Source organism: Dermacentor albipictus, chromosome 10 (genome assembly GCF_038994185.2).
Source record: "Dermacentor albipictus isolate Rhodes 1998 colony chromosome 10, USDA_Dalb.pri_finalv2, whole genome shotgun sequence".
In the NCBI taxonomy this organism is placed as follows: Eukaryota; Metazoa; Arthropoda; class Arachnida; order Ixodida; family Ixodidae; genus Dermacentor; species Dermacentor albipictus.
The window spans coordinates 22,578,873-22,590,992 of record NC_091830.1 but is presented as its reverse complement, the minus strand read 5'-3'; the positions used below and the strand labels follow the sequence as shown (position 1 = coordinate 22,590,992).

Genomic DNA, 12,120 nt, shown 5'->3' with positions numbered 1-12,120 from the left:
TTTGTCATGATAGCTTACTTTATCGTCCGCCTAATTTGTCTCCCCTTCAGGACGAACGTTTTTATGAGCGATATCTACATAAATCTGGTAAACTAAGATTACCTTGCTCATTGAAATGTCACTCAAATGTACCTCTACGAACTCATTAGGTCTAGTTTATTTGAGCTCAAGTGCTCAAATATTGCTCGTGTGACATAGTTGGGCTCGTATTTCATGCATATAAACTTATGTGATCGTGTCCGGATAACTGAAAAAGCCTATGCCTGACAATTGACTTTCTAAGCAGGCGCAATGTCCAATGATATTCACCTAAACCTTACTTTGTTGCAAACAAGTAAAAACCTAAAGGTAAATACGAATTTGAACATCCAACATTGAACATCGCGCTTTATAGAGATGATGTGTTGCAGTGGTGTTATCTCGTTTTCATTAAACTATTGAAGCCAATTTTATGGGTAGAACTAAATGTAACATCAGTCGGCGAAATTGTTTTTTTTTCATATATGTATTTCTTGTGTCGATTGTCTGCGCACTGGTAATCTGTTCGAAATAATGCACGTAGCCGGCTATGTCCTGCGGCTTCTGCTCTCCGAATGGAAGCCAGAAGCACTGATTCTCTAATTGAAATGCAATTTGTAAGTTCTTCTGTAATCCCGTTTGCTAACTTTGTAAATTGGTGTTTGGTGCAAATATCCTGAGACGAGGACAAGGACATTCAGTAGGCACAACCACAATTTTTGAAAAAGTGATTTTAACTGATGGCCGGATCACACACGCTATATCTATACGCCACGAAGATATTCTCACTTGGAATATTATATTATAGCACACGTACTTCATTTTCTTCTTTCAATAACGATATTGACATGTATGTACAAGCGATCACGCTTTAATTGAACTCTTTCATATAAAGTTAGTACTTGTGTGTGTTAATTTCTTTTTGGTGACCTTCTCAAGGCGCTTTTCTCTCGCTGAACGGCAGCGTACATATTCTACCAAGAAGGCCATAACTCAGCATTTGGTGCTCGGTTCCGTGCGACAACTCGTCAGTAAGAATGAACTATGGTCTCCTAAATTGAAACTGCCCACGCCGTTGCGATATCGGTAGCCAGGGACGCGCCAGCCGAACTAACAAACAGTGACGTCTCTTGGCTCGGCATTCTTCTTGGGCCGCTTGTCAATTATAATGTACGCTGCCTCCAGTGCTCTTCGAAGTCAAATCGCGAGGAATTGCTTACAACCTTCATCATGCGGGCATGAAGTGAGTTGGGTTCGGAACTGCATGAAAGAGGCCTAATCACGTTCATGCAGCCATCTTTCGACAAAATCTACTTGTGTCGCCACAGTGGACACAAAGTACCTGCTCATTGCGTTTCCAATACCGCGAGACGACTTGCAACAACAGGGTCCACCAAAAACATAAATCAACCCATCACATGACCTCTGTGATTAGGCCCCGTGGTTTAGAAAAATTCTGTAGGTGCGAAAGCATTTCTCTGCCTACCGCTCTAACCACTTTGGCCTGCTGCTGCTAAAAAAAATTACGGGGTTTCACGTGCCAAAACCACTTTCTGAATATGAGGCACGCCGTAGTGGAGGACTCCGGAAATTTTTACTACCTGGGGTTCTTTAACGTGCACCTAAATCTAAATACACGGGTGTTTTCGCCCCCATCGAAATGCGGCCGCCGTCGCCGGGATTTGATCCCGCGACCTCGTCCTCAGCAGCCTAACACCATAGCCACTGAGCAACCACGGCGGGTTAGCTGCTGCTAAGTATCTATATTGTCTCGATAGGATTACTCAGCAACTGTCGCCACTCTTCTTACTGTAAGTGGAACAGCGGCTCACAAATGAGAGCAGCCGTTCCTCTAGCTTACCATCAAGGCTGAAGCTTTACATCTTGAAAGAACTCGCTTAGCAATTTTTGACCATATCTCGCCATTGCGCCACCAGTCACCACGTCATCATCATCACCTGAACAGGAAACCGATGCAGCTGTACCATGATTCACTCGAAGTCACACGCTGAACCATAATTGTGTATTCTCATCACTAAAAAACTGGCAGAGGTTCGGAGGTGACTCTCTCTTTGTGGCTAGAATCTGGGGTCTGGTGGCGCGTCCTTGCAAGATGTGAATAGCGCCAACCTGTCGTCAATCGCACGTCACGATGACGGATCATTCGCTAGTTCACGTATGGCATCGTTGAAGTACGTATCATACTTCAGCCCTTCAGCATTCCCCGCCCTCTGATAGTTACCGTGGCGAAACACTTGAGCTGAAGGATGATAAAATGCAAGTTGAATAAAATATGTATGTTTTTTGTGTTTTTCTTCGGGGTTGGCGTGCTCTCGTATTAACTTAGACAATAGTCATATATGCACTCTGCCAGAATTTCCTTCCATGGAAATGTGGAGACCGCTACTTTGTCGATCTAGATGAAGTTTTCGCTTTAAGCAGTAAAAACGGGATAATTAAAGAAATTAATATTTTGTGTGTTAGTAATGTACGAGCAACTAATAAGGCTTGAACTAGGATTATCCCTTTAAACTGTCTTGCAGTTTCAGTAGTTATGGCGCTCTAATGTTTTAGTTAGGAAATAAATTTCACCTTCAATGTATATTGAGATAGCTCACTAAAGGAGCCTGAAGGGCACAAACACTGATACAGTACATGTGCATGTTCTGGAGCGCAGGCTTGCTTTTTTAACGTCAGTTGCCTGCACTGTTCATGCTTACCCTGTCGCACGACTGGCAATTCGCAATGGCAAGCGTATTTGATTTGTATCTTTTTTGTTTGTTTATGTAGAAACGAAGGAAACTACAGAAGCGAAGCCAGCGGCTGAGGAACAAGGTGAGAAAATGCAGAAGACAGTCGCCCCATATTGCCGCCTGATAATTCACAGACGCCAGAAAATCAACCTTTTACCTCGGAAAATTGCAACTATTCCAAGGTTATGGTTCCTCCTTTTCAGAACCGTCGATGGCGCAGGCAAAAACTAATTATGAATGTAGGCAGTGTGACCATAAAGTTGTTAGACTTCCTGCCGTCTTCGTTTTTCGGTGCAGCGTAAACATTAACATACGTAGGTTTCGTGGAAACGGTTTCTGCTACTTCTTTTAACACAGCGCAGGACCCAGACAGCAGGCCCTGCAGTGAGTAAACACAAATGGCAATAGAACGCTCTACTTGACGACCATGCTACTTGACGTTCATGTGTGCAGTAACATTTTTGAAATATTCAACCAAAGCACAGCAGACGGTTTGTTTCCTGGACATTGTAGCGCGGTGTGTCGGCGGGAAACGAACGACACTTAATTTTTAAGGAAGACGAGCTTCCTCCTAGCAGCACCGCTAGCGCTTGGCGCTCGCTGTTTGTACCTGCTGGCCATTTGAAACTATGCGTTACGCTGCATTGACGTTCCAGCTGGTAGTGTAGGAACCAAATTTCACCACTTAGAATCCTCGCCACAGTTTTTTTTGGTTCATAATTTGTTTAACGAGTTTGCTGTCACCTGTGTCGAATGAATGCCTCGCGTGGTCATGTAAGTAAGCAGCGCTGCTCGTACTTCAGTTTTAACCTAGGTAAAACTGTATAATAAAATGGTGGCTGAAGTTCGGCTTTCATAATTTCCTGGCTAACGCTATTCCACCTCGAATGCCTACTGTAAACTTGGTCGGAAGCTTGGAGACTAAAACACGGGAAAGGGATTGCTCCTGGACCTCTGGTCAAAAGCAGCATATACTTGGAGTACAAACACTGCTGTGACAGGCACGACACAACGTGATTGTTTGCAGGAAGTCTAATACTACTACAACACAACTTTAAAACCGTGCTGTAGTACCTGATATACCGCTTCAATCACTCTGAAATATACAAGCAGCGGACAGGCCACAACGCCCACATTTTGTATGTACATAAGGTTGCCAGCGTAGCACAATTAAAGGAACGAAACTTTACAGCCTTGTGTGTAGCAAATAGTGAAGCGCTCACTGTAGTATCTAAATTAGTAATTGTAGTCCCCACATTATCCTACATAACAGCGATAACCACATAACAGTACGGAAATGTGTTTTCGTTAACAAAAGTGCAGAATTCCGTTTGCTAGACTATTTCTAGTTGTTTGGTGAATGCGTACGCTGACGGCCTTGATTCACTGTATATTTACAACACTCACCAATCCCACTCTCAAGTAACTGTGTCTAAAGCTTGGCGATCACATCTACACAGTGTCAGAATATTCTTTTGTCTTTTTGCTGGTGCTCATTAAAGTTCTCTCTCTCGTTCTCTCTTTCTCTCGTTTTCTTTCAGTCCCAGAGACGCCACGAAGAAGTCGCCGGGGTTCGGATAAAGATGCCTCCCGTAAGTGTAATCTTTGAACTGTCACAAACACCGAGAGAGCTAGCGCACCCGCTTGTACTGTTGTCGTGCACCGAGGAGCTGATGCAGTTGATTGCGTCGTTCGCGTGCATTCATTTGTGTGCAATGTTCGAGCAATACCGGAGACGGCTGAAGCTCCGCAGAGGTGCAATTCTTGCACGAACTCCCTCGTAGCTGCTCACACTGAATGCGCTTTACCTGCGCTTGTAGACTGCACTGTTTGCAACTCGACGTCTTATCAGCTGAGCAACTTGCACATGAGAAAACAGCTGTTTTCACATTTACTATATGCACCACTACAGCAAGAGAAATGAAACGACGAGGCATAGCACATTACCAGTTGCACCTGGAGTGGCCGGCTCATTGAAGGAGGGAAAATGGGGTTCTACGAAACTTGTTTCAAATAGGTGCAGACATGGTGAGAGAGTGGTGAAATAGTAAATTTATTTGCCTAGACTGAGACATCAAGTTTGTTCTCAAGTTGCCTGTAAGCCAGACATGTTTATACAATGACTGAAAAACATTGAGCAGAAGTTCACTGTCCCGTGCGTTCATTCCGTGCGTTCCTTGTGCATCTACACAACAACCGTGCCTCCTCGCAGGACAAGCATTCTGAATAGTCGATCGCAAAATCACTTTGAGCACCCTTCTCTTTCTTTCCCGGAAAACTCCTGTAGGTGTTGTAATTTCTTTATTTCTTTAACGTAATGCAACGAATGGAATTAGACTTCAATGACAAATGCTATTAGATTTGCATTCAATACTTGGAACATTTGCACACCACCCGTTATTTGGTAAAAAATTGACAGTAATATATTTTGTTTGTACTTATTCAGCGACGGAGAAGCGAATGTCAAGACGTGGGTCATCCGAAAAAGACGTGTCGGGTGAGTCCTGCAACTCCTGTGAGAAAATAAAGCACCCGACAATCTCTTGCTTAAATGTGCGGACGTGATTCGCCGCCATGATACATTTCAGAGCTGAAGTCTTGTTCATTCGCTTCGAATTCCACCTTTTTTCTTGCGATATAGAAGAACGAAGAGATGTATAGATGCTATAGCACTGATCTTGGCGAATCTGATTGATGGAATGTAAATGAAGTTTCTCTCTCTCTCTCTCTCTCTCTCGTTTTCTTTCAGTCCCAGAGACGCCACGAAGAAGTCGCCGGGGTTCGGATAAAGATGCCTCCCGTAAGTGAAATCTTTGCACTGGCACAAACACCGAGAAAGCTAGCGCATCGGCTTGCAGTGTTGTCGTGCACCGAGGAGCTGATGCAGTTGATTGCGTCGTGCGCGTGCATTCATTTGTGTGCAATGTTCGAGCACTGCCCGGCGACGGCTGAACCTCCGCAGAGGTGCAATGCTTGCACGAACTCCCTCCTAGCTGCTCACACTGAATGCGCTTTACCTGCGCTTGTAGAGTGCACTGTTTGCAACTCGACGTCTTATCAGCTGAGCAACTTGCACATCAGAAAACCGCTGTTTTCACATTTACTACATGCACCACTACAGCAAGAGAAATGAAACGAAGAGACATAGCACATCACCACTTGCACTTGGAGTGGCCGGCTTATTGAAGGAGGGGAAATGGGGTTCTACGAAACTTGTTTCAAATAGGTACAGACATGGTGAGAGAGTGGGGAAATAGAAAATTTATTTTGCCTAGACTGAGACATCGAGTTTGTTCACAAGTCGCATGTAAGCCAGACATGCTTATACAATGACTGCAAAACATTGAGCAGAAGTCCACCTTCCCGTGCGTTCATTCCGTGCGTTGCTTGTGCATCTGCACATCAACCGTGACCTCTCGCAGGACAAGCATCCTGAACAGTCAATAGCAAAATCACTCTGAGCACTTTTTCTCTTTTTTTCCTTGCAAACTCCTGTAGGTGTTGTAATTTCTTACTTTTTATCGCAATGCATCGAATGTAATTTGAATTCTATCACAAATGCTATTTGATTTGCATTCAATACTTGGAACATTTGCACACCACCCGGTATTTGGTAAAAAATTGATAGTAATATATTTTGTTTTTACTTTTTCAGCGACGGAGAAGCGAATGTCAAGACGTAGGTCATCCGAAAAAGACGTGTCGGGTGAGTCCTGCAACTCCTGTGAGAAAATAAAGCACCCGACAATCTCTTGCTTAAATGTGTGGACGTGATTTGCCGCCATCATACATTTCAGAGCTCAAGTCTTGTTCATTCGCTTCGAATTCCACCTTTTTTCTTGCGATATAGAAGAACGAAGAGATGTATAAATGCTATAGCACTGATCTTGGCGAATCTAATTGATGGAATGTAAATGAAGTTTCTGTCTCTCTCTCTCTCTCTCTCTCTATCGCTCTCTCTCTGTTTGTGCGTCAGTTATTTTACGGCATATAATTTACCAGTTTTAGCCGGTGAGATCGCAAAGCGTATACACTTGAAAAGAATTCTTAGGATCGCACTGGTTTTGAGGCTTGCACTGTGGCACTTCTGGTAAAAATGCACTATTGTTCCACTTTCCTTTTATCAAACTACCATATTATGCAGTGAAACACAGTGGTAACAGGAATGCGCCTGGGTTTCTCCGCAAAATTTGGAAATGAATATGTAGAAGCTGGTGCTATCCTTGAAATTCGCTAAAAATGAGTACGCCTTGCTAACTACTGACCGGCTGCAAAAGAAAGCGATCTTTGTCATCATTGTAGAGCTGCATTGTATCAATGAGGCACTAAATATGTAGGATGCTTTCTACAGGCGGTAAAGTTTCGGCAGATTCTAGCAGACTCTCCAAATTTCTGGGGAATCTGGGGATTTGTGAGGGAATCTGCTTATCACGTATTATTGCAACCTATACTTCTGACTGGCATTGTTGCAGTTTCACTGACAGTGGCTGACGTTGACAATCATTGTCTATGGAATAAGCACAATTTCTTTATCTGTCTCTAAAACTACGCAGCCTATCAACGTCTGAAGCTATTTTCTTCTCTGTAGCAACTGCTAGAGCTACAATGGAATGATAACGAAACTTACGCTATAGTAAAATTCCCCCCCCCCCCCCACTCGTTTTGGTTCACTATGATGGTGTTCCACTATATGTGTTATGTGTACTGCTTGTCTTTCCGTTCTCTATATCTTTCTCTTTGCATCTGAATGTACTTTTTTGTATCTTATGTAGCCGTAGTAAGGCTAGAGAGAAAGTTCGCGCAGCACGTTCGCGTATATCAGATGAGCCGGATAAAAACGCCCAGAAATGCTAAATTTCAACATTTTCTAGACTTCCTCAAGTGAAATTTGTAGCATTTACCACTGGTTACTAATATAATCCGCCTTTAGAAAGCGTAATGGCTCTTCTATGACTCATAGCTTCTTTAAAGAAGTCACAGGAAATCAGAAAGCACAAAAAAAGAATAACAGAGCGCGAATTTTACAAATGCGTGACTCTGAGCCAAAACAGGAATGTCGCAGTTTTGTAAACTGCAATGTTAGCAGGAAAGTTTGATGTTCATGCTCGCAACTGACATAAAATGCTTCCGCGAAACGCGAAACTTCTCTTCCTGTCCTCATTTTTCAGGGATGGAAAAATTGAGAAAAGGCCGCAGGGGATCAGAAAAAGACGTTGCAGGTAAGGTGCGAGCAGTGACTATCAGCATTGCCCTGCACTTCTTTGCAGAGAGAGTGCAGGGCACTGCAGTGCGAGCTGGTACACTGTACGTGAGCTGTTGAGTAACCCCACCACATAGCACACGTAAACAAACGAGCACGTGCGTGCTGACATGTCACATACATTGACAACGGTGCGAAAATGATCAGTGTCCTACGTGCTACGGTCCATACTGTGCTACCTGTCCGTACTGCTCCTTTCCTGCGATGGAAGCAGATACATACCACCTAATATGGACGTGTACTGGTTTAAAATCGGAACGCTCGCGTCTCCTACAGCCAGCCGGCCTCCGCTACAGTGTGACAACCAGCTATAACCCCTGAATACATGACAGCAGGTACCACAAAACACTGCTTCAATTCATACATAGCACAGGCCTCACAGCACACATATATTACACATACACGAACCAAGAATTATGCCTTAAGGGCAAGTCTTTATCGCAAAAAAAGAAAGAAAATGACCAGTGATGATGTTATGTCTACCTATCAGAAATATTTAAACTACAAACAGTTGCGAGATGACTGTCTACAGAATGTTCTAGAAAGCACATCAAAAGTTCCCTCATCGCCTGCTATGGAATGAAGCTAGACAAAACACGAGTATAGTAATTCCATTGCAGACTTTCGCGGAGGGATGCGTAGAAAACTGGGACTAGTTTCAGTGTGTATCGCTGGGTGTCATTGCGCTGTGACGCATTTTAGAGTGACTAATTAGAAGTTAAATGAGAAACACTAGTTGCTGTGTAGCTGAGCACGTGTTCTTTTTCTTTATTTTGGAAATAATCAAAATCAGAAGAAGAAACACACAGCACACGTGCTCGTGGTGTGTGTTTCTTCTTCTACATCCTTTGTGTTTTTAACATTCTAAGCTTTTATAATATAATATAATAATATATATAGCCCACCTATTATTATAATAGGTGGGCTATATATATCCTTTTATATATAGCCCACCTATCCAGCCTCTTGCAATGTATTTCTATGAGCGTGTGTGGAGTGTGCTTCTTCTTCTACGTCCTTTATGTTCAAGCAGTGACAGTGACAAGAACTTTATTTAGAGTGTCCTGAGGAACTCGATTGGGGGGACCGAAGGCTCCCCGATCAAGTTGGTGGCTCCGCCCACGACGGGACAGGGAGGTGGTGACTCTCCGCGACGTCGCGGGCCCTCTGGACGGCCTGTAGTTGGTTTGTGAAATCCGAGCTCTTCAGCAAGGCGTCCCACTTGGACTTGTTATGAAAGTCGGAGCCCGCGTTGTACGGGCACAGCCAGAGCATGTGGTCGAAGGAGCAGCACGCGTGACCGCATTTGGAGCACGATTGCGGGAAGTTCGGGTCTATCCAACTCAGCGCTCTAGGGGTGAGGTAGGATCTCGTCTGTAAAAGTCTGAAAGTAACAGCCTGAACCCTGTTGAGTTTCGGGCTGGGGGGAGGGAATTTTCTTCTGCTTAGTCTATAATGTGATGTAATTTCATGAAACGTCGTAAGATTATCTTTGAAGGAGCAATCCTGCGGGAGAGCCGGACCGTTATCTCGGGCGCGGTTCGTGAATTCACGCGCCAGGCAGTTGGCCCGCTCGTTAGGGTTGCAACCCGCTTGGTTAGTTACATCGTTCATGTGCGCCGGGAACCACGCTAATGTATGACCTCCAATGTGTTCTCGCGTAGTAATACGAAAGGATCTGTTGACGATGTCGGCTGCGTATTTACAGACTAGAGCGGACGAGAAAGCCCTAACCGCCGTGCGCGAGTCGGAGAAAATCGTCGCTGGGCCTTTTGCGGCTTGAAGAGCCAAGGCTATCGCGGTTTCCTCCGCCTCATTCGCGTGTTTAGCGTAAATTGATGCGGCGCTGATAAGTGTACCGCGCGCGTCAACGACCGTGATTGCAAACCTGTCTCCACTGCCATATTTGGCGGCGTCGACGAAGAATGCGTCTGCCCCGTTAGGATCGATTCGTCGAAGGATGGTTCTAGCCCGCGCTCTTCTGCGACCTTCGTTATATATTGGGTGGATGTTTCTCGGCACGGGCTCAACCTTTATACCTTCACGGGCTAATTTAGACAGGGGGTGTCTGTCGAGCGGTGCCTGTATAGGGAGCTGACCAGCTTCATCGAGAATTTTGATTCCCGGCTTAGTTGACGAAAGCCTGGAGATCTGTGCAATAAACTGCGCTTCAATTAATTCGTCTGTGGTATTGTGAATTCCGAGTTGAAGTAGTTTTACTGTGCTAGCGGATTGTGGGATACCGAGTATTCTTTTGATGCCGGACCTGATGAGCGTGTCGAGTTTGTTCCTTTCAATTTTGCTCCATTTGAGGTACGGTGCCATGTAAGTAATGTGACTGATGAAGAAAGCTTGGAAGACCCTGAGTAGGTTGTCCTCCTTGAGTCCCCCCCTTTTGTTTGCGATTCTAGTTATGAGTCTTAATATGTTTTTCGCCTGCGCACCCAGCTTGTTTAGAGCTTCTGCATTACAGCCTTTGGCGTTGATTAGAAGTCCTAAAATTTTGATGGAGTTCACCCTCGGAATGGGGTGCCCTTCTCGTGTTGTAATTTTGACTGGCAGCGTTTCCAGAGGCTCGAGGTTCCTAACGCCCTGCCTCGACTGTCTGTAGAGGAGGAGTTCGGATTTGGTCGGTGACAGCTTGAGACCCGTGCTTGTAAGAAATTCTTCCGTTACATCTATGGCCGCCTGGAGAGATTGCTCTAGATCGGCCAGAGATCCCCCCGGGGACCAGATTGTAATATCGTCTGCATAGATTGCGTGGCCTATTTTTGGGAGTGCGGCCAGCCTCTCGGACAGTTTATGCATGGCGATATTAAATAGCAGTGGGGATAGGACCGAGCCCTGAGGGGTTCCGCAGTTGCCCAGTTCGTAAGGACCGCCCGAGATCGTGCCCAGTCGAAGGAACGCTGTCCTTTCCGATAGGAACGAGAGAGTGAAATTAAAGAATTTCCGCCCTAGGTTGAGATTGGAAATTTCGGTCAAGATGTGTTCATGAGCCACCCTATCAAAGGCCTTAGTGAGGTCGAGTGCAATGATAGCTCGTACGTCCCGCGTTTCGTTATCGAATATAGATCTTTTCAGGAGGAGCATTGCGTCCTGTGTGGAGAGTCCCTTTCTAAAACCTATTAGATTATGCCTAAATAGTTCTTGGTTTTCTACGTGTTCGACGATTCGATTGTGCACTGCATGTTCTGCCACTTTGCAAATGCACGATGTTAGAGAGATGGGACGCAGGTTACTTATGTGCGGAGGTTTCCCCGGTTTGGGGATGAGCACCACCTTGGCGGTGCGCCATTCCGACGGTACCTGCCCCGAGCTCCACACCTCGTTTATCTCTGCCGTTAGGATTTCGATGGCCTTGTCGTCCAGGTTCCGGAGGAGCTTGTTGGTGACCCCGTCTGGCCCCGGGGCCGATCTTCCATTTAGGTTGAAGAGTACGTCTCTGATTTCTGAAATCGTGAAAGGTTCGTCTAATTCTGGCCTGTCTAGCCCCGTGTAAGCCGCTCTCACGCTTACGCCTTGCGAATCTCCTTCCTTGACGGGTAGGTAAGTTCGCGCCAGGTCGTCGACAATTGCATCGTTTGTGAGGCCCGAGGTGACCTGTTTATGTATGACCCTATCGACGGCGAGATTTAGCGCATTTCGGGACTGTTTATCGTTTAGGAGGCTTTTAAGCAGATTCCACTTACTACCTCTTCTCATGCGACCGTCCGTTTCGTTGCACGTTTCGTCCCACTGTTGCAGGGCCAGTTGCTTGGAATAGCACTCTATTTCCTTGTTTAGTGATGTTAGTTTTGCTCGCAGTCGGCGATTTAATTTCTGTGTTTTCCACCTCTCTCTAAGAGCGTGTTTAGCCTCCAGGAGATGCGCTAGCCGCGAGTCCATTTTGGGGACCTCCAGTTCTGTGCTAATTTCTTTGGTCGCGTTTTTGACGGCCTGTTTAAGATTGGTAATTAGTTCTTTGTAGGATTCGCTTGAGGGGGCGGTTTCGGCTCGAATTTTCCGGAAAAGATCCCAATCGACGTATTCGTATTTGACCGGAGGTTTGGGTTTGACCCGCACCGCGATATCGAGAACGTAGTGGTC

At 45.3% G+C, this 12,120-nt stretch overlaps 1 protein-coding gene across 8 annotated transcripts in view; it reads left to right on the top strand.

The window, feature by feature from the left end:
• The window catches only part of LOC135921697 (uncharacterized), a 381,860-nt gene that overhangs the window by 335,780 nt on the left and 33,960 nt on the right, over positions 1 to 12,120 (top strand). For 7 of the 8 annotated variants that reach the window (XM_070527008.1, XM_070527007.1, XM_070527010.1 and 4 more), the window contains 6 exons: positions 2,809 to 2,853; positions 4,313 to 4,363; positions 5,218 to 5,268; positions 5,521 to 5,571; positions 6,427 to 6,477; positions 7,940 to 7,990. In XM_070527008.1, coding sequence (XP_070383109.1) covers positions 2,809 to 2,853; positions 4,313 to 4,363; positions 5,218 to 5,268; positions 5,521 to 5,571; positions 6,427 to 6,477; positions 7,940 to 7,990 — 300 coding nt within the window. The remainder of the gene's footprint in view (positions 1 to 2,808; positions 2,854 to 4,312; positions 4,364 to 5,217; positions 5,269 to 5,520; positions 5,572 to 6,426; positions 6,478 to 7,939; positions 7,991 to 12,120) is intronic. The other variant, XM_070527009.1, reaches the window with a different exon arrangement.